Below are 23,003 nucleotides of genomic sequence, written 5' to 3'. Positions count from 1 at the left end.
AAGTGCCGTCCCAGATGGGCCGCTCTCTGTGAAGAGAGGCTTAATGCATGTGCATAATGTGCCATCCCAGATGGGCCGCTCTCTGTGAAGAGAGGCTTTATGCATGTGCATAAAGTGCTGTCCCAGATGGGCCGCTCTCTGTGAAGAGAGGCTTAATGCATGTGCATAAAGTGCCGTCCCAGATGGGCCGCTCTCTGTGAAGAGAGGTTTAATGCATGTGCATAAAGTGCCGTCCCAGATGGGCCGCTCTCTGTGAAGAGAGGCTTAATGCATGTGCATAATGTGCCGTCCCAGATGGGCCGCTCTCTGTGAAGAGAGGCTTAATGCATGTGCATAAAGTGCCGTCCCAGATGGGCCGCTCTCTGTGAAGAGAGGCTTAATGCATGTGCATAAAGTGCCGTCCCAGATGGGCCGCTCTCTGTGAAGAGAGGCTTAATGCATGTGCATAAAGTGCCTCCCAGATGAGTCCTCACAGACTTATCAGGGATGACACTTTATGCCTAAACTAGATTATTGCTAAGAAGAGACTTTCTTTAACCGAAAAATATCATTTAAGTGGAAAGTGTTGTCCCTGATTAGCCTGTGCACACTTGACAGGCTAATCTTGCTCAACACTTTACGCACATGCATTAAACCCACTTTTCACATCGCGAGGCTCACTAAAGTTGTCACTCAATATTAATTCTCTTCTTCAAAGTATACACCCATAGTGCATCTATCCTTCCTTGTCATGTATTGTTGGACGACATATGTTGTACCAGTACCACTGTTGTATCTTGTTTTAATAAAGAATTAAATAGCATTTTTCTGCATTTTATCTGTGTATGAACTGTCGGAACAAATGCGGACGCTTTTATGCATAAATTAGGTTATTTTTCCTGCCAGGTCATGCACCGATGAAATGCAGAAAAATGCTATTCAATTTTTATGATTACAACACAAAATGATCTTAAAGCTGAAATTCTATCGTGGTAAGGGTCATAAAAGTCCTTTTTAATCTTGCGTACGAATCTATTTTTAGTACTTTCTGTTTCCGGCTTTGCATGCTCTGTCCATAGTTTAAATTACATGTCCCTTTTGGAGAAAAATTCCTAACATTGGAGGGCTACCAGTCAAATATTACAGGAAAACAAAATAACGTCCCATCCATTTTGAACAACTGTCTTGAACAGAAACTTTGCTATGTTCAATATTTTTATTCCATTGACTCTTCTGTGTATGTCTGGTCTTCTTTAAGAACAGTTGTTTCGGTTTGTTTATGTGCGGCAAGCTAGTAAGAACGTATCTTAGAAAAATGGCAATTAACAGTTTAGCTGGCCCAGTTGGTCAAGCACTTGACTACAAATCGTAAGATTTCAGGAATATAATTACTTCTACAGCCATTATCTACCTATATCCCTACAGCCATTATCTACCTATATCCTATTTAATCCCTTACCACTGAGATACATATTTTGTCCTATTTATAGTCACTAAGACAGTTAAATTTAATTAAAGACATTTTTTACTAGATTAAAGTTTTTAGGCTTCATTTCTAACCCTTAGGTCCTGATAAGCAGCATACAGCATAATACCTGAACAGACTGTGAGTTTCTCTCAGGCTGTTCTGGCTTTATGCTGTTTTTCACATAGCCATTTTCACTTTGCTTGCTTTCACTTTGAGTGGGAAAGGGGTTAAATAGGGCAGTTGTAAATTTATGACATAAGTATGTGTGTTGAAAGGTGGTAAACCTGCTCTCAGGAATGTGTGAGTAGGTAAACTAGATGTGAGAAATATCACTGTCATTTAATGATATCTTTTATAGACCCCAAACCCATGGAGTATTTGCCTCTCTCAGTCTGACTACCGTTTGTTTTAAAGATGTTTGCTTTGTAAAATGTTGCTTGCTTATTCCTGCCTATGTCATCATTGTCTGTTGCATGCTGTGGCCCTTCTTACTCACCAGAGCCCTGTTGTACCAAAGATCTTATGAAATATTTAATTAGTCCCCTACTGGTTTCACCGGAGGGGGACTTATGGTTTTGTTTCCGTCCGTCCGTCACACTTTTCTGGATCCTGCGATTACTTTAAAAGTTCTTAATATTTTTTCATGAAACTTGGAACATGGATAGATGGCAATATGGACATTATGCACGTCATTTCATTTCGTTCCTACGTCAAATATTATGGTTGCTATGGCAACAAATAGACTAGAAATACTGCTGAAAATGGTGGTTTTTCTGGATCCTGCGATAACTTTTAAAGTTCTAGAAACATGGATAGATGGCAATATGGACATTATGCACGTCATTTCATTTTGTTCCGATGTAAAAAATTCTGGTTACTATGGCAACAAATAGACTAGACATACTGCTGAAAATGGTGGTTCTCTGGATCCTGCGATAACTTTTAAAGTTCTTAATATTTTTTCATGTAACTTGAAACATGGATAGATGGCAATATGGACATTATGCATGTCATTTTATTTCGTTCCGACATCAAAAATTCTGGTTGCTATGGCAACAAATAGACTAGAAATACTGCTGAAAATGGTGGTTTTCTGGATCCTGCAATAACTTTTAAAGTTCTTAATAATTTTTCATGAAACTTTAAACATGGATAGATGGCACTATGGACATTATGCACGTCATTTCATTTTTTTCCTAAATAAAAATTTTGGTTGCTATGGCAACAAATATATATAAAAAAATCTGGAATTTCTGACAATGGTGGAGCCGGTAGGGGACTTATATTGCTTGACAATAGTCTTGTTTATGATGCAGTTTTTGAAGAAGTATTTGTGTTAAGCACAAACCACTATGATCAGATAATTTCAGCAACTTATTTATTTAATCATCCACATGGAATTTATGGTAGTAACATATTGCTAATTGATGTCTGTTTGATATGAGCTGCAATGTCAATTATAACTTAAATTTGTTTTATTTTTCCTGAGACTTGGTCCAAATCTTAACTGCCAGTTAAAACATACTGGTGCAATTATTTTTTGTTCAGGTATATTGCTATGTTATCTTGTTCCAACCAAGCAATTAATACAACATTTTAAAGACTACTGTCAACATTTATATCTTTATATGGGAAAATATACCTGTATATTGTGTCAAATTGATAGCTGTTGTTTTGCTTTTAGGTCACTGAGTGTTGTTATCAAGACATTCCACATTGATTTGTTCAATGAGATTAAGGGGGATCACCAAGAAATATCGTGTACTCTTTTAATTGAAGGTAAGTGATTAAATATTAAAAGCAGCGCAATACACCAAAGTTTAGGATGTGGATCTGAATTCTAACTGCACTGATTATGCAAGCAGCTGCTTTCAAACAAAACGTGATATGAATATTTTTACTGGAAAAAAATATATGCAGCATCATATTTTGTATTTCACAATGCATGATATGCTATTTCTGATGTTGCCTTTTAAAAACAAACATCTGTATGCCTTCTCCGGCATGAAGCTTACACATATGTATTTTTGTTCACCTCAAAGCTTGTGTCTTGAACTTGTTTTAAACATAATGTACAACTTTCTGCATTAAACCATTCATTGCTTGTGAAGTAACAGAAATAGAGTGTCTTAAATTGTCAGTTAGGTGTATGTATTACTTATTTTTTGTGTTTAAACGTTTTTACAAAATTTAATCTGAAATCAACAAAGGTAACAGTAATGTATTTGTGTTAGATTGTGTGTGTCCTCAGTATCCACAGATGCCGATATGCACATAGTGATTGGTCTGAATGTTTGTTCTTCTGTCTGTCTGTCTGTACGAGGTTATCTCACTGTGACATAATTACATCAATAGTGCTTCCTACAAAGCTCTCATACTAACATGAATGATGTCTTTGAACACTATCCACACACCCACATCACTTGAACTCATTTTGATCTTGACATTCACCCTGTTTTGGACTAAGACTAACCCTTTGCATGCTGGGAAATTTGTCGTCTGCTAAATTGTCGTCTGCTGAAGTTCTAAAATTAGCATTTTTTAATTTTTGTTTCCAAGAATACTATCAGAATAGCAAACAGTTTGGATCCTGATGAGACGCCACGTTCTGTGGCATCTCATCTGGATCCAAACTGTTTGCAAAGGCCTTTAAAATTCGGTTCCCGCACTGAAAGGGCTAATTCAGAAGGACCAAATTCTTCGTTTAGCCATAAGGATGTGTTTAGTCTAACATAAATAACGCTTAATTTCAAAGCTTGAATGCTTGCATGAATGTTATATATGACCACTGTCAATAAACCCACATCACCTGATCTTATTTTGACACTGACCTAGGCCTACTTTTGGACGTAAAATTAACATTACTTTCGACAGTAATGGACAAGTGAAACAATATTAACAAGACTTTCACTAGAGGACATGTTTTTATTGAATGCAGCATATTATTTTTCTAGCAAGTTTGAAATGCTGTTAAAAATTGTTTAATATATTTTTGTTTAAGATTTTAGCACAAAATCTCAGCAGGCCAGATTTGCTGAACTTTTGAAATGGGAAATAAAATCTATGGTATGTTTAATTCATTATTAAACACTTTTTCACAATAAGCGTGTTTACATATAGAGTAACACCAACATATAAAGTAAAAGAGAGTTATTCTAATGATATTTACATCACAGTGATTCAAGATGAACAAATCATTATCACTTCAAAGCAATTTGGAAATGAAAATCATTATTTTGACTGTTGTGTTCACCTGATGTCTGTCACACAAACTTATTTCCAGGTCAAATGACATGAGTGGAAGAATCACAATAGACACATGTCTTGTCAGCTTTGGCAAGAAACTTACAATTAGCAGACCAAAAAAACATTAATGTAACACTTATTTGTATGCCTGAATGTATAAAATAACCGTTGTAATCGATACCTCTACCAATGTGACACTAGTTAAATGGATGTTACCTTCTTGCACAGAAAATAATTTAATTTACTTGATAATATTTACCAGGTGAACCAGACCGAGGTTCGGGCGCGATGCCATATAGATGGCGCCTACTTCCACTATCACCATGACGAGGTGCAGTACTGGCTGCTGGTAATTTCCCAGTTCACCCAGCAGGGTCACAGGGGTCAGCCAGAGTTAATCCAGCAGGGTCACAGGGGTGAGGCAGGGAGCAGCAACAGCCTCGCTTATCTTGGCCCCTCCACCACCCTACAGAGGCAGCAGAGCACGTAGGGGATTCTTTTATTTTGTACCTGGGTTCATATTTACCAATACATTTTTAAATGCAAGGATAATGTATAGAATTAACAGTAAGAATAATGTGTCTAGTGTTTAAATATATACAGGCTACTGCTTGGACATTAGATGACCCCTATTGAAATTGGGGTCACTAGGTCAGGGTGAAGGTCACTGTAACACCAAGTGTGAAATAGCTTCCGATCAATAACTCGTCAACTGATTAACCCATTGGCTTGATACTTCCCTTGTGCATTGGCCATGGACAGTAGATGACCCCTATTGAAGTTGGGGTCACTAGGTCAGAGATCAAGTGTGAAATCGTTTCCGATCAATAACTCGTCAACTGATTCACCGATTGGATTGATACTTCTCATGTGCATTTGCCTTGGACAGAAGATGACACCTATTCACTAGTTCAAAGGTCATGGTTACTGTATTAATAATTGAGAAAATCGTTCCTGATCAATAACTCCTCAACGAATCGACCGATTGGCTTGATACTTTCCATGTGCATTGGCCTTGGACAGTAGATGATCCCTATTGAAATTGTGGTCACTAGGTCAAACATCAAGGTCACTGTCACAATAAGTGTGAAAGTTGTTTCGGATCAATAACTCGTCAACGAATTTACCGATTGGCTTGATACTTCACATGCGCATTGGCCTTGGACATTAGATGACCCCTGTTGAAATTGGGGTCACTAGTTCAAAGCCCTGTTTAGGGGGGGTTGGTGGGCATATGTTTCCGACTACAGAACTCTAGTTTACAACACGTTCTACGTATTAAAGATGAAAATAAAGGTGGATAATGACCACTTCAACTCAAAAGTTAAGCAAATCTTGAATATTCCGTTTCACAGAATATTCTTTACTCCTTGACTGAGTTCTCAGAATCGTTCCCTGAGCTGGGAACATAACTTGCCTGTTGATCATACAATTATTTCAACAGCCATGCTCCCCTTACCTCTGTCTGATTTCATAAGGGCAGTTATTGTCATAAGATCCAAGCAAACAAAATCATAATTTGTCCATATTTTTGTCAGCGGTTTGCGCCACTTAGTCAAGACGCGTTTGGTAATAGCAGACGTGGAGCTCTCAGACATCTCCACCTCTTTCTCCACTGCATCCTGCCCTGGACTGGTACTCGGCGTCTGTAAAGTTATCATGCATATCATTATTAAACCAGGAACCAGACATATAGGTTTGTATGTAAAATGGGGAATAAAAATATCAGTCTGGAGTAATTTTCTTTTGTTGTATGATTTATTTGATAAGATATTCTGCTACAGTCTTGTGCAGATATGTACGTTTTAACTGCAACTGCTTTTTATATAGTTTCAAGACTTAAATAAAGAAATGAAGGCTACATCCCCTTAGAAAATTTATTTGAATTCATGAAGTTTTCTACCAAACATTGAAAGTTATCCCTAGATAGGTCAGTCACTTATACTAAAATCACTTGAAAGTGAACCTCAAATGTGTTTTTATGTGATATTATTTTTATGCCCCCGGATCGAAAGATCGGGGGTATATTGTTTTTGGCATGTCTGTCTGTCATTGTGTCAGTCATTGTATGTGTGTGTGTCACAAAACTTTAACCTTGGTTAAAGTTTTATAACTTTTGCAATATTGAAGATAGCAATTTCATATTTGGCATGCACGTGTATCTCATGGAGCTGCACATTTTGAGTGGTGAAAAGTTCAAGGTCATCCTTCAAGGTCAAAGGTCAAATATCATTGTATTTTTCGTCCCTAAAACTTGGTCATAACTTTTTGAATATTGAAGATAGCAACTTGATATTTGGCATGCATGTGTATCTCATGGAGCTGCACATTTTGATTGTCTAAAGGTCAAGGTCATCGTTCAAGGTCAAAGGTCAAATTTATGGCTTCAAAGCGGCGCAATAGGGGGTATTGTGTTTCTGACAAACACATCTCTTGTTTCCCCATGGTTTTAGACTAAGTCTGCTGTCTTAGGAAAATGGTGACAAAATTGCAGAAATGATGACTGTTTTTCAAAATTAGCAATTCTTTCAAAAGACATTTTATTTGGGTAATTTTTACTAACAAAAGAAGCTATATTGCGTAGTCAGTTTATGGCAGTCATTTACTGGAGCAGAATGAGCTAGTGCAAACATGCCCCAAGGCCTTTATTTATCAGATTATTGATAAGCCTATTGTTGCAGTAGAAAGCAGACCTGAAACTGAGGGCTTAATCTCTGATGTCACAGCATCAGTTTTCTGCTTGGTTACGCTCTACTACTCTCAATTGAAATCTTAATTAACTATATAATTTTTAGCTCGTCTGTTTTTTCGGAGAAATCCCAAAGGTATTGTCATAGCCAGCTCGTTGTCCGGTGTCCGCCGTCTGCGTCGTGCTAAAACCTTGACATTTGTCTTTAAAATCAAAGTGCTTCCACATACAACTTTGAATCTTTATATGTAGCTGCACCTTGATGAGTTCTACACGCCACACCCATTTTAGGGTCACTAGGTCAAAGGTCAAGGTCACTGTGACCTCTCAAAAAAATAAATAGATAAATTCTGACAATATTTCATTTATTCAAAACTGCACCCGCAGCCGAGCGTTTGCACCCGATTTGCGGTGCTCTTGTTTTTATTTTTATGCTCCCCCAAAATTTATTTTGGGGGGAGCATATAGTCGCCGCTTCGTCTGTCCGTGTGTGCGTCTGTCTGTCTGTCCGTCCTGGCACAATTTTTGTCCAGGCTATTTCTCAGCAACTAATGACCGGAATTCAATGAAACTTTATGGGAAGCTTCACTACCAAGAGGAGATGTGCAAAATATCAGCGGGTTCTGGTCGGATGATTTTTCACAGAGTAATGGCCCTTTGAAATTTTCTATAAAAAAATTCTTGTCCCCCCAACTACTGTGCCCTCAAGACGTTTCCTTTTATCTGAATATATAGTGCAATATTGTGACAAAAAAAAACTTTGGGGAGCATCACCCGTCTCGGACGGTTTCTTGTCTTGACTAGTTATTATAGTGTCATTGTTTGTTTGCAACAGGTAATGTTCTAATTCAAAATAACAAAAAATAGCATGAACAAGCATGTGTTTGACTTTAATTGCATTTATTTGGATTTATTTGAGGCAGGAGGCAGCAACAGCCTCGCTAATCTCAGCCCATACAATCGCCGTGGTGTAATGGATAAGGTGTCTGCCTAGCAATCGGGAGGTAATGGGTTCGATCCCCACTTGGGGAGCGTTCTCTAGATCTTCCCAAAGACATCAAGTACTGGTTATAGGCCCAGGAAACGGACTCAAGTGTGTTTCTGTAAGCCTTAGGCTTTTGATGCAATCGTGCTTAAATAAATAGGTTTAAACTAAAGGGTTAAATAAAATCCCTGAAATCCTATCGCAGATGTAGACCAGAGCATGCTGAAGTCGCACAGTGCCTCTGTGGATTTGGAGTTGAACACGCTCTACTGCACAAACGCAGAGACTAAGACACCCATAGCTGACCTGGCAGCCAACAAACACTACTGGAAACATGTGGCTTACCTCACCAGGCTCGTGTTGGAAGTAAGTAGTGTTACTGTTGTATTTATCTCCTGCAAAAGGTGAATGGATATAGAATCAAGTTGTCCATCTGTCAGTCCAGCCGTCTGTCACAAACTTCTTAGGGCTATGTCTCAGTAACTAGATAAGATTTCAACATTTAACTTCATGAGTGTCTAGATACCGATGAGGAGATTTGCCATGCACAAGAACCATAACCTTACCCTTCCTAAAAGAAGAGTTATTGCTTTTGCTGTTTTTCTTATTTTTTTTGGTAACTTTTCAGGGCTATATCTCAGATATGATGCAAGCTTTCAACATTAAACTTCATTTTTGTATTGATGTCAATGAGGAGAAGTGTCATGCACATGAACCGTAACTGTACATCTTTTTAAATAAGAGATATTGGCCTTTGCTTTTTTTTGTATGATGTAACTTTTTAGGGCTATATCTCAGATATTATATTTTTTACATGGGTGTGTAGATATCAATGAAGATGCATTATTTTGTAAGTATTCTACAATACTTCAAGGGATTTGCACCCATCCATAAACAAAATTATATTCTACGAGTGATATCAATTCAACGAATTAGCATGTTCTGTATGAATATGATTAGCCTTTCCTTTTTTAATCCCATCATGCTGACAAACATGAACCTTCACTTGAAAGCCGCATCTTACCAAAAAAGGAGTTTTTAAGGCTTTCATTGCAAATGAGCCTGAATAAATACATCCAATCTTTTTAGCTCACCTGATTGCTCAGGTGAGCTTTTGTGACCAGTCTTTGTCCGTCGTATGTCCGTCCGTCTGTAGACATTTGCTCGTAAACACTCTAGAGGCCACATTTCTTGTCCCATCTTCATGAAACTTGGTCAGAAGCTTTGTCCCAATGAAATCTCGGCTGAGTTCGAAACTGGGTTGTGCCGGGTCAAAAACTAGGTCACTAGGTAAAAAAAAAGAAAAACCTTGAAAACACTGTAGAAGTCACATTTCATGTCCAATCTTCATGTAACTTTGTCAAAATGTTTGTCTTAATGATATCTTGATTGAGTTTAAAAGTAGTTCCGATCCGTTGAAAAACATGGCTGCCAGTGGGCGGGGCAGTTTTCCTTATTTGGCTATAGAGAAACCTTGTAAACACTCTAGAAGTCACACTTTTTGCCCAATCATCATGAAAGTTGGTCAAAACATTGGTTCAATTGATGTCTCGGATGAGTTCGAAAACGGTCGAGATCGGTGAAAAAACATGGTCGCCAGTGGGCGGGGCATTTTTCTCTATATGTATATAGTGTTAGTTTTCGCTATTTGGCTATAGAGAAAGCTTGTAAACACTCTAGAAGTCACAATTTTTTCCCAATCATCATGAAAGTTGGTCAAAACATTGGTTTTATTGATATCTCGGACGAATTTGAAAATGGTCGGGATTGGTGAAAAAACATGGCTGCCAGTTGGCGGGGCATTTTTCTCTATATGTATATAGTGAAAACATGTGAACACAGTAGAAGTCACATTTTTGGCCCAATTTTCATGAAATTTGATCAGAATACTTGTTTCCTTGATACGAGAGTTGAGTTCAAAAATGGTTCCGGTCAGTTGAATAACATGGCTGCTGGGAGGGGGGCAGTTTTCTCATTATGCCCCCCCCCCCCCTTTCGAAGAAGAGGGGGTATATTGTTTTGCTCATGTCGGTCCGTCCGTCCACCAGATGGTTTCTGGATGATAACTCAAGAGCGCTTATGCCAAGTATCATGAAACTTCATAGGTACATTGATCATGACTCGCAGATGACTCCCATTGATTTTTAGGTCACTAGGTCAAAGGTCAAGGTCACGATGACCCGAAATAGTAAAATGGTTTTCTGATGATAACTAGAGAACACTAATGCCTAGGATCATGAAACTTCATAGATACATTGATCATAACTCGCATATGACCCCTATTGATTTTCAGGTCACTAGGTCAAAGGTCAAGGTCACGGTGACCCAAAGCAGTAAAATGGTTTCCGGATGATAACTCAAGAATGCTTATGCCTAGGATCATGAAACTTCATAGGTATATTGATCATGACTCGCAGATAACCCTTATTGATTTTCAGGTCACTAGGTCAAAGGTCAAGGTCACGATGACCCGAAATAATAAAATGGTTTCCGGATGATAACTCAAGAATGCTTAGGCCTAGGATCATGACACTTCATAGGTACATTGATCATAACTGTAGATGACCCCTGTTGATTTTCAGGTCACAAGGTCAAAGGTCAAGGTCACAGTGACCAGAAATAGTTATATGGTTTCAAGATGATAACTCAAGAACGCTATGCCTAGGATCATGAAACTTCATAGGTGCATTGATCATGACTTGAAGATGACCCCTATTGATTTTCAGGTCACTAGGTCAAAGGTCAAGGTCACGGTGACCAGAAATAATAAAATGGTTTCTGGATGATAACTCAAGAACGCTTATGCCTAGGATCATGAAACTTCAAAGGTACAATGATCATGACTCGCAGATGACCCCTATTGATTTTCAGGTCACTAGGTCAAAGGTTAAGGTCACAGTGACCTGAAATAGTAAAATGGTTTCTGGATGATAACTCAAGAACGCTTATGCCTAGGTTCATGAAACTTCATAGGTATATTGATCATGACTCGCAGATGGCCCCTATTGATTATCAGGTCACTAGGTTAAAGGTCAAGGTCACAGTGCCAAAAAACGTATTCACACAATGGCTGTCAAGGTCATGGTGACTCAACTTAGAAAAATGGTTTCCGGATGATAACTCAAGAACGCTTATGCCTAGGATCATGAAACTTCAAAGGTACAATGATCATGACTCGCAGATGACCCCTATTGATTTTCAGGTCACTAGGTCAAAGGTTAAGGTCACAGTGACCTGAAATAGTAAAATGGTTTCTGGATGATAACTCAAGAACGCTTATGCCTAGGTTCATGAAACTTCATAGGTATATTGATCATGACTCGCAGATGGCCCCTATTGATTATCAGGTCACTAGGTTAAAGGTCAAGGTCACAGTGCCAAAAAACGTATTCACACAATGGCTGTCAAGGTCATGGTGACTCAACTTAGAAAAATGGTTTCCGGATGATAACTCAAGAATGCTTATGCCTAGGATCATGGAACTTCATAGGTACATTGATCATGACTCGCAGATGAAATAATGATGAAACTTGACCAGGATGTTTGTCTGGACAATATCTAGGTCAAGTTTGACATTTGGTAAAGGTTGAATGAACCGACTCCTCTCAGGTGAGCAAACTAGGGCCATCTTGGCCCTCTTGTTTTGATATTTTCACCTAATTTTCAGGTGCACAAAGTAGGTGACGAGTTACGTGTCCAGGGTGAGTCAGACCATCTGCATCTTGAGTGGTCCACGGAAACGGTAAACATCATCATTGCCTTGGTGACTGCACTCTCCAAGGCAAAAATCTCAGCGCCCCGGAAATTCTCAGAAAGTGCCATCTTCCTTCATCGAAAGGAGGCAATGAATATACCTGTAGGGGATACAAGTCAGCTCAGCAACTTATCCTTAGTGTTGAAACTGGATGTCACCAACATGAACTTATTCTTGTGCAATAATTATAATGGTAAGATTTAGTTGTTGCTGATTTAAGGATATTCAGACTCAACTTGAATCAAAATAATGTGTTGAGAGATTTGTCATCTTGTTGCACCTATGATCAACTTGATTCACCACACACTTATAGGTATCAATAAGCATTATTTTGTTCTTTCAATGCAAAAGGTTTTAAAAGCCTTGTTAGCGACCACAATTATTTATTTTTTTTGGCTGGGGAAAGAGATTGATCATGTTGTTTGAAGGCTAATCAGGCTTTACACATTCTGCACAGGCTAATCAGGCTTTACAACACAGTATGCACAGGCTAATCAGGCTTTACACATTCTGCACAGGCTAATCAGGCTTTACAACACAGTATGCACAGGCTAATCAGGCTTTACACATTCTGCACAGGCTAATCAGGCTTTACAACACAGTATGCACAGGCTAATCAGGCTTTACACATTCTGCACAGGCTAATCAGGCTTTACACATTCTGCACAGGCTAATCAGGCTTTACAACACAGTATGCACAGGCTAATCAGGCTTTACACATTCTGCACAGGCTAATCAGGCTTTACAACACAGTATGCACAGGCTAATCAGGCTTTACACATTCTGCACAGGCTAATCAGGCTTTACAACACAGTATGCACAGGCTAATCAGGCTTTACACTTTTTGCCTAAACTTGATTTTTGCGAAGAAGAGACCTCCTTTTTATGAAAAATACAAGCCGAGCAGAAAGTAACATCCTAGATAAGTTATTTGTGGTTATGGTGTGTCCCTTGTTCTGGGTAAGTCTCATGTTTGATCCCCACTCAAGGAGCATTCTCAGTTTATTATCATATACACCAATTACAGGTTCTACCTTGCAAAAATACTCAAGTGCATATTCATTAGCATAAGGCTTTAAATGCAATTGAGCTTATACAACTAAATACCAATTGAAATGAAGTTAAAAAAAAAAACTATTCAAGACTGCTGTGTATGTAACTATATTTTTATTGTGTCCAACATTCTTCAGTGTGCCTGATGCTCCGTCTGGATGCCTCCAGTGTTAAGTATCGTCATCAGCAGGCCGATGTCACCATTGAAGGTACCAAGCTGAAGTACCTTCCCATGGAAAATCAGGTGAGATCTTCTTAAAGGCACTTTTTCACTGAATGTCGTATTTCCATGTGGAAAAATGTATCTGCTGTACCCAAAAGAGTCAACATATGAAAAGCCAGCTGTAATACGTTTCACATATGGATGCCATGATTTGTGGATAAACAATAAAAAAAATTAAGAGCCCATAGCTTTGTGTGATTGTTCAAAGACTGCATTGCTTTTTTTAGATTTTCAAAGAACCGATTGCTTTTGTGTGATTGTTCCAAGACCCCATTGCTTTTGTGTGATTTTTCAAAGACCCCAGAACGTTTGTGTTATTGTTCAAAGACCCCAAAGCTTTTTTATGATTGTTCAAAGACACCATTGCTTTTGTTTGATTGTTCAAAGACCCCATCGCTAAGTGTGATTTTTTAAAGACTCCATTGCTTTTGTATGTTTGCTTAAAGACCCCATTGCTTTTGTGTGATTGTTCAAAGACCCGATTGCTTTTGTGTGATTTTTCAAAGACCCGATTGCTTTTGTGTGATTGATCAAAGACACTATTGCTTAGTGTGATTGTTCAAAGACCCAATTGATTCTGTGTGATTGCTAAAAGACCCCATTGCTTTTGTGTGATTGTTTAAAGACCCAAATGCTTTTGTGCGGTTGTTTATGAAATATATTGCTTTTGTGTGATTATAATTCAATCTGAAAAGGGATCATGCTCTTGCGGCTTTATCTGTCTTTCAGAATTCTAAGTTTTGAAAAAAGCCAGTTGCTTTTTTTTGAGTATTCAAATGGCTCATGGCTGTTTTGTGATTTTGGAAAGAGGACATATTTTTTGTATGTACATGTTTTTTATGCCCCCTTGCAGAAGATGGGGTATATTGTTTTGCTAAATGTCGGTTGGTCTGTCTGTCGGTAGACCATTTCGTTTCCGATCAGTAACTCATCAACAAATTGGCAGATTGGCTAGATACTTAGCAAGTGCACTGGCCTTGGACAGTAGATGACCCCTACTGAAATTGGGGTCACAAGGTCAAAGGTCGCTGTCACAATAATTGTGAAAATCGTTTCTGATCAATAACCCATCCACGAATTGACTGATCGGCTTGATAGCCACAATAAGTGGGAAATTTTTTTCTGATCAATAACTTGTCAATGAATAAACCGATTGGCATGATACTTTCCATGTGGATTGGCCCTGGACAGTAGATGACCCCTATTGAAATTGGTGTCACTAGGTCAAAGGTCCAGTTCACTGTCACAATAAGTGTGAAAATTGTTTCCGATCAATAATTCGTCAATAAATTGACTGATTGGCTTAATACTTCACATGTGCATTGGCCTTGGACAGAAGATGACCCCTATTGAAATTCGGGTCACTAGTTCAAAGCTCTCTTTAGGGGGCATATGTGTCCAACCGCAGAACTCTTGTTATGATTTTTCAAGGATAATCTGTAAATGTTTATGATTTTTAATGAAATAAACAAAACCCTTAAACAATTGCTGGTTAAGAGGTAAAACTATTCATGGCAAGAGTTTTTCCCCTTCTGTGTTTTTGCAGTCACTAATGCTGTCAAGATCGGACAACCTGGACCATCCCGCTGCAAGCCTGAAAGAGATCCGTATCAAGTTCAATGCCTCTGCGCGAGAGGGATCAGTTCAGTTGGCCAAGGAGCTTGTTGTTGATTGGACGACAGCATGCCACATGTGCATTATTCAAGCAATAGAAGATGTCACAGAGCTGAAGAATAAACTTTGTAAGATTTGTATTGATCATTAATCATTTGAATTTAATACATAAACAGTCACTGAGAATGTCTTTTAAGTATCAATATTTATTCATTTAGCTGTAGAAAGGGTTTTATAATGTGTAGGGGGGCTAGAGATATTGATACAACTTATTATTATTATAGCAAAGAGACTAATTTGTTGATTTAATGATACAAATCATTCAAGAACATTCATTAAAAAAGGTATTTGAAATGCTTTAAAAGCTGTTATCCAATTTTAAAGTATCATTTATTTTATAGGAAACACAACTTAATTTCTTACAAGCACTAAAGTTAATTTCGGCTAAAAGCATTTTGTTATGTTTATGTTTTTAAGTGTTTGATGCTTATGGAACATATACCGAACTGGTTTTTTATTGATCAAAGTGACCTTATTTTATTTAACGATATTTATTGTGTGTATACAAGATGCTCATTCATGACCAAATCATTTTTGTTTCACTGATAAATTAGTTTTACTGTGATTTGGCCAATAAGCGGTCCATTGGAAACAATTTCTGCAAAGTTTAATTTTTAAGTATCTTTGGTCTGACGCTAAAACAGACACTCCATTATCTTTACCTATTTATTGTCCACAGGGGGTGAGGAAGTGTCTACAATCAACACCCCTCCTCCACCAGAACCGCCCAGACAGACGAGGGGCGTGTCAATGTCATTGATGATCAACACAGAGGTCAAGGTCACCATCCATCTTTCCTCACAGCACAGGTAATAACGGCTTGAGAACTGAGGTAAAAATATTTGTGATGCCTGTCAGCCGATATACGTGGAAAAAAAACAGGGTGTGATCCTAGAACTAAATATATTTAGTGCTCACCAAAACACAACTTCTGGTCAAGAAGTCACATTTATTAGTCCCCTACCAGTAAAACTGTAGGGACTTACGGTTTGCGCTCTGTGTGTCCGTCAGTCTGTGAGTCTGTCAGTCTGTCACACTTTTCTGGATCCTGCAATAACTTTAAAAGTTCTTTATATTTTTTCATGAAACTTGAAACCTGGACAGATGGCAATATTGAAATTATGCACGTCATTTCAATTTGTTCCTACGTCAAGAATTCTGGTGGCTATGGCAACAAATATATTTATAAAAAAAATCTGAAAATGCTGGAGTTTTACCGGTAGGGGACTTTAATTGCTTGGCAATAGTCTTGTTCATTGATGTTTTGTACAATCTCTCTGGAACTAGATAAGAACATTTTGTCCCAATTATATCAAGGCCAATTTTAAAACTTGTTCATGTGGGATCAAAAACAAGTTCACTGAGATAATTGGAGAAACTGCTGTACACTGTACAATTCATTTTTGTTTTAATTCTTGTTAAACTTGGTCAGAACGTTTGTCCAAAAGATACATCTCAGATGAATTCAAATTTGGCATGTGGGGTTAAAAACTAGTAACTTTGTCAAATTGAAAAAAAATGTGTTATCACCCCAGATCTTCTTTCAATCTTCATGAAACTTGGTCAAACAATTTGCACTGCTTAACACATGTCGCTCACTGAAAGGTCAAATTCACATGGAACACCTAAGTGTGCGAAAATCCACGTTTGTTTTTGTTATCACACATTACAAAATAAATGTGCACAAATGATTGTTATATCAAAACAAAATGTTGGATTCAAAACAATGTTGTTTTGTTAAGGTCAAGTTCACCTTGGGTGCTTGAATGTTGTGTCCATCTGCCATTTGTCATTAATCATGAAACCCTGCAGCATGTATGTTGCTTGTTCAATAGTCAAGGTTACAATTAGGGACAAGGCATGATTATTTACAAAACTTGTAAAGATACATAGATTATTTGTAGTTCTTTGTTATGTCACACAACACTTCATTTTGATGTTCAGTGACATCTTGCAGGCTCGTCCATTTCCTATTGACCCATTTTGAGTTCTGTTTGCCCTGCATAGCTCACTGTTGCTCTAGAATTATTTGTTTCATGTTACTGCAAGAAAATTATATTATATTATAACTTAATATCTTATGCTGCTTAGACACATAATTATACAGTACTTCCTGGCATTTTGTCACTAAAACCATGACAAATCAATCAAAGCCATGACAAATAATCCGTGAATGATTTTCGGCCTAATTGCTGTAAATATGGCCTGTATATGTTTGAAAGTTCTCCTTACAGTGTTACATTGAGGACTGACAATATTCTGATGTCTTTGAGTCCACAGGAGCTTGTGACAGAGATCAACTCGCTCTCCATCTTCTGTGACGAGGAGAGGATCTTCCTCTTTGGGGTAGGTTTTGTTGCCATGGAAACATTCCATTTGCATAGTCCGTTTGCGCTACAAAGCAGAAATATGCGGATTAAATAATGACCTGGTCACATAACTCATGATTGGTCTGATTCAAGTAGGGTATTTACCAGTATCTTTACTTACTACTTGTATTTTACTTACTTACATAATATTCTTAAAATACTGTTGTATACAATAATACAAACAAATTACAGTAATTTCTCTTTTAATATAGGTTTTCAGACATTTTCAAATAATAAAAAAGTAAAAGTACACCAAAAATCTCCAATAGTAGGAGTCAGAAAATTAAGTAACAAAATGAGAATGTTTGCCAAATAATAATGATTAATGAAATACCATAACATAAACATTGTTTAATTTTAATGTCATAAATACTGACCTGTTATCGTATGCTTATACTTTCCAAGGGGAAATAACTCATCCGGAATTTTAACTTGGAATCCGCCACCTCAATACCGTAATACAGGCCAGGTTAAACTTAGTGCAATGCAACCTAGCCAAAAATCGGTAACCAATCCTCAATATTCTTTCCGGATCAACCAGCAGTGTATACGTGTCTTTTACGGCTCTGAATTAAAATATTGTTTTTCACTTAGTTGATTGGGGTTTTGAATAGATAAATTGTGTTATTTATCTTTTTATTTCTCATTCGGATTAATTTGTGTGGATTTAATTGATTTTTTTTCATTTGTAAAAGGTAAGCCATGCTTGTTTTTATCGAACAATGGTTTATTTCTACCATGCTGGGTGTTTTCAGGCGCGAACGACCACGTGCAAAACGTGCTCTTCTAATACATTGCTAGAACGTGCAAAGCATGTTCTTCTAATGTGTTACGAGATCGTGCAAAGCGTGTTCTTCTATTGACAGATTGTTTATCATTTGCCATTGTGTGCAATAATGATTTTAACGTTCCGTATGACAATCTAATTGATCGTCATTTTATTTTTCATCTGTTTTGAATTAAACTTTTGTTTAATTTATGATCTACGGCAGTATTATTTTAATTTTCATTATGGTCAAATAATGATTTTATGTGCCGTATGATAATCTGGTCTGTGACCAGTTTATGGTTTTTATATGCTTTGCTCTTGTTTTTAGCTCACCTGAGCGATAGCTCGGGGTGAGCTATTGTGATCACTCAGCGTCCGGCGTCCGTCCGTCCGTCTGTCTGTAAACAATTTGTAAACATCTTCTTCTACTAAACCATTGAGCCAATTTCAACTAAATTTCATGTGGAGCATCCCTAGGTCATGGGACAAAAGAATTGTTAAAAAAAATTTGATCACATAACCAAGATGGCCGCCATGACCATATATGGTAAAAACCTTAAAAAATCTTCTTGTCAGAAACCGCTCATCAGATTTTCAAATAATTTCACAGGGATGACCTTTGAAGGCTCCCCTGAAAAAGTTGTTCAAAGAAATTTGATTCGTCAAAAAACATGGCCGCAGGAGCTCGTTGAACTTTGCTTGTTTATTCGTTTTTGCCTATTTTGTGAAAACTTTCAAAAATCTTCCACATTTTTTGTCCGATCCTTTCCAAATTTGCACAGTGTCTTTATATCAATGAGGACACGAACTCTACAAAAAATGAGCATTATTGGTCCATGAAGTACAGAATTACCTCCCCTTGAATTGAGAAAATGGTGTTTATGCAATAAAGTCCAAATTTTTCATCCAATTCTTTCCAAACTTGTAAGGATTTAGCATGGTTCAAACAAGGGAAACAACTACAGTTTATGCATGTTCTTTTTATTACAGATTTGCCTCCCTTTAATTCATTCAAAATCTCATTTTACAGCAGAGATTCCATATCTGACCTGTAAATGAGCCCCATATTTACTGCCAGTGCTAGGTTACCTTTTCCCATTTGATCATTCTTAAGTATTGGTCTTGTAATGCTGCTACTGCTTCTGCTACTGCTACTACTACTACTACTACTACTACTACTACTACTACTACTACACCACCACCACCACCACCACCACCACCACCATTCACAGTGACAAAAAACGTATTCACACAATGGCTGCTACTACAACTTATAGCCCATATAGGGGGGCATGCATGTTTTACAAACAGCCCTTTTTTCTATGGGATTTTAACCACAACTGTTCATGTTTATCTCCGACACATATTTTTAGGTCACCTGTCATGAAGTGACACGGTGAGCTTATGTGATCGTGTGATGTCCGGCGTCCGTTGTGCGTGCCTGCGTGTGTCCGTGTGTCCGTCCGTCAACAATTTGTTTGTGTAGACAGTAGAGGTCACAGTTTGCATCCAATCTTGATGAAATTTGGTCAAAATGTTTATCTTGATGAAATCCGGTTTTGGATTGTATTTGGGTCATCTGCGGTCAAAAACAAGGTCACTAGGTCAAATAATAGAACAACCTTCTGTAGACAATAGAGGTCACAGTTTTCATCCAATCTTTATGAAATTTGGTCAGAATGTTTATCTTGATGAAATCTGGGTTGGGATTTTATTTGGGTCATCTGGGGTCAAAAACTAGGTCACTAGGTCAAATAATAGAAAAACCTTGTGTAGACATTAGAGATCACAGTTTTCATCCAACCTTTATGAAATTTGGTCAGAATTCTTGATGAAATCTGGGTGGGATTGTATTTGGGTCATCTGGGGTAAAAATCTAGGTCAAATAAATAGAAAAACCTTGTGTTGACAATAGAGGTCACAGTTTTCATCCAATATTTATGAACTGTGGTCAGAATGTTTATCTTGATGAAATCTGGATTGGGATTGTATTTGGGTCATCTAGAGTCAGGAACTAGGTTACTAGGTCAAATCATAGAAAAACATTGTGTAGACAATAGAGGTCATAGTTTTCATCTGATCTTAATGAGTCAGGTGAGCGATTCAGGGCCATCATGGCCCTCTTGTTCATATATTCGACTACATGATGGTCGCAGAAACAAGAGTGGATAAATACCCGGTGACTTCGCAGATCATGGATGATAGTTGCAGTATCAGTCACCGGGTATCGGGCACGATCGCGACCGTACTATGCTAAGTCTCTTATACAGTCGGTCAACATCAGACCATATGGCGACACCCGTCAGCCGGTCTTTGCCCGATGGCATTGGTCAAGGACATCGACCAATGCCGGACCATTTGGCATCCGCCATACGGTCATTATCCGGTGACAACACTGGTCATGATATGACCGGTACATCACCGTACGTTGATCATGGACCATTGATCGACGTCTGACCGGCCGGTCCGATCACTGGTCATGTCACCGGTCCGGTCATTGATCATCGGTCCGGTCCGGTCACCGGTCATGTCACCGGTCCGGTCACCGGTCATGTCACCGGTCATGTCACCGGACACCGGTCCGGTCATCGGTCATCTCACCGGTCCGGTCCGGTCATTGATCACCGGTCCGGTCACCGGTCATGTCACGGGTCCGGTCATTGATCACCGGTCCGGTCAACAGTCATCAGTTAGGCCTGCCACCGATAACACCAGTCAACGGTCAAGAAGAAGAACTCGGTCTTCTTCATTGAATTATTCTCCTATTCGTCGTCGAATACATCGTCTTCATCAAGGATTAGACATCGGACACGCTCTTCTTCGTCGAGCAGTTCTCATCGTCGCGGCTCTCGTAAGCGATCACGTCGTCACTCACGGAGACGTTATTCTAGAAGATCTCGGTCTCATCGCAGCCGATCCACATCTCGGCCGATCCAGATCTCGACATCGCAGGAAACGAGGACGTCGTCAACCTTCACGTAGACATCAGTGGACTTCATTGAGCACAACAGGATAGTTATCGAACATACCTCTCCTTCATTGAGCAGTTCTCGGCGTTGATACGATGTAAGCGATCACGTCAATGCTCACGGAGACAATATTGTAGAAGACAATATTTCCAGCGTAGCCGAACAATATTTCGGCATCGCAGTTATATGGATGTCGCCACTTCTCACGTAGGCGTTAATGAACCTACTGGTCATATCGACGTTCTCCATTTTATTCCTTTAGGAATATCATGTCTCCATTCCACGTGTGATGGTTTTTCTTATGGCATCCACACATGTGGCAGTCACCGAGCCGTAGTTGTATACGAACACTAGTTCGTTTAACTTTCAGGCTTCGGGATAAGCTGTTCTTTTCTCCACTACGACTACATGTACAAGGACACTTATGCCTATTAATACTGATAATCTACTGTTGTTTTCCGGTTAACATTATCAGATGACTTTGTGGATGGTCATTCTTATGCACCAGATATTTCCATTCTGACGCAGTTATATTATACCGGTCCCGATCACCGGACATCAGTCACCATTCATCGGTCATATCACCGATCACTGATCACTGGTCAGAATAAGTGATGTCTCATCGCCATCGGATTGGATTTTTGGCACGATCTTCTTTTCCGAGCAGTGCTTGACATTGATATCAGACCATATGGATTCCACCATTTTTCGGTCTTTAACTGGTAATGTCACCGGTCATATTATGACTGGTCCGTTCACCTGGCTACAGTTACCGGTCATTGACCGGTCCGGTTCGGTCACCAGTTACCAATTACCGGTATTCCACTGTGTTTTCATCAGTCAATTTTTAGTATCACGGGTATCGTCTACATTACCTAGTTGTATACACCTGGCTATGATTGTATTGAATACTATATTTTATGGATTCAACAATCTACATGACTTTTTGTGTTTTTCAATACTGATGTTCTACTGGCGACGGTTACCAAATCATGCTATATCTGTTATTTGTACTTCTATCTCAACCGGCTACATGCAGACTTCTGGTCTTGCAGATAGATCGGTTGAAGTGGGCTCGGAGACTAGCATTGAGGTCGAACATTACTATTTGACCTCTATTAATTTATGTTCGAGACCCGAAGGATGAATTGTTTTAACCGCCATTACGGCTACAGACTTTGCAGTCAGTGTCACGGAACAGTTGGGACACATTAATGACGCTAGCAGGATTAGCAAGACGACATTTTGTATCGACTTCTGCTTTTCTATTGCTCCTACGACAGTGCATATTTTCAAGCTACTGGAATCAACAAGAGTTCTGATACATAGGATTGCCTATCAGATTGACCGCATGGCGGCTACAGTCTTGTAGATGGCTTGGGTAGATAGATAGACTATAACTGGTCGTATTCCTTTCGGAATTCGTCCCGGTTAGGAGTCTTGAAGTAAATGGATTAATCAAGTCAGAATTTAAGACTTCCATGCATTCTACCGGCAAGCGTGGACCCCCTTAAGGTTACTCCTAGGGTTTTCACCTTTTTCTGCCATCACACCTCCGATTCCGGAGGTACCACTGTCAATCATATTTCCGTACTTCGCAAATCGATGACTTCACGACCTGTATTATCCAGAATTTTAAAGGCGCCTGTTATTGGTTCAAGAAGAGGCTATATTCTGTAGATAGGTCATAAACTTACAAGTGTTTAACACTGTCCTATTCTACCAATTTTCAAGTGTGTTTGGAGTGGGAAAGTTCGGCTTGCCGTGGTTTCTTTGCCCACACATCCTTGACAAATGGTTCCGGTCACCGGTCCGGTCACCGGTC

General features: G+C 38.7%; 1 protein-coding gene across 3 annotated transcripts in view; it reads left to right on the top strand.

Moving 5' to 3' along the window:
- LOC127846925 (protein KIAA0100-like) overlaps positions 1 to 23,003 on the top strand; it is a 115,019-nt gene that overhangs the window by 19,167 nt on the left and 72,849 nt on the right. For all 3 annotated transcript variants that reach the window (XM_052378359.1, XM_052378354.1, XM_052378344.1), the window contains 10 exons: positions 3,132 to 3,226; positions 4,449 to 4,513; positions 4,956 to 5,179; positions 6,232 to 6,389; positions 8,573 to 8,733; positions 12,035 to 12,314; positions 13,312 to 13,418; positions 14,944 to 15,139; positions 15,751 to 15,880; positions 17,306 to 17,417. In XM_052378359.1, coding sequence (XP_052234319.1) covers positions 3,132 to 3,226; positions 4,449 to 4,513; positions 4,956 to 5,179; positions 6,232 to 6,389; positions 8,573 to 8,733; positions 12,035 to 12,314; positions 13,312 to 13,418; positions 14,944 to 15,139; positions 15,751 to 15,880; positions 17,306 to 17,417 — 1,528 coding nt within the window. The remainder of the gene's footprint in view (positions 1 to 3,131; positions 3,227 to 4,448; positions 4,514 to 4,955; positions 5,180 to 6,231; positions 6,390 to 8,572; positions 8,734 to 12,034; positions 12,315 to 13,311; positions 13,419 to 14,943; positions 15,140 to 15,750; positions 15,881 to 17,305; positions 17,418 to 23,003) is intronic.

This window comes from Dreissena polymorpha, chromosome 1 (genome assembly GCF_020536995.1).
Source record: "Dreissena polymorpha isolate Duluth1 chromosome 1, UMN_Dpol_1.0, whole genome shotgun sequence".
Taxonomy (NCBI): domain Eukaryota; kingdom Metazoa; phylum Mollusca; class Bivalvia; order Myida; family Dreissenidae; genus Dreissena; species Dreissena polymorpha.
Note: the sequence above shows the minus strand (reverse complement) of the source record. Positions and strands in the feature narration are given on the sequence as shown.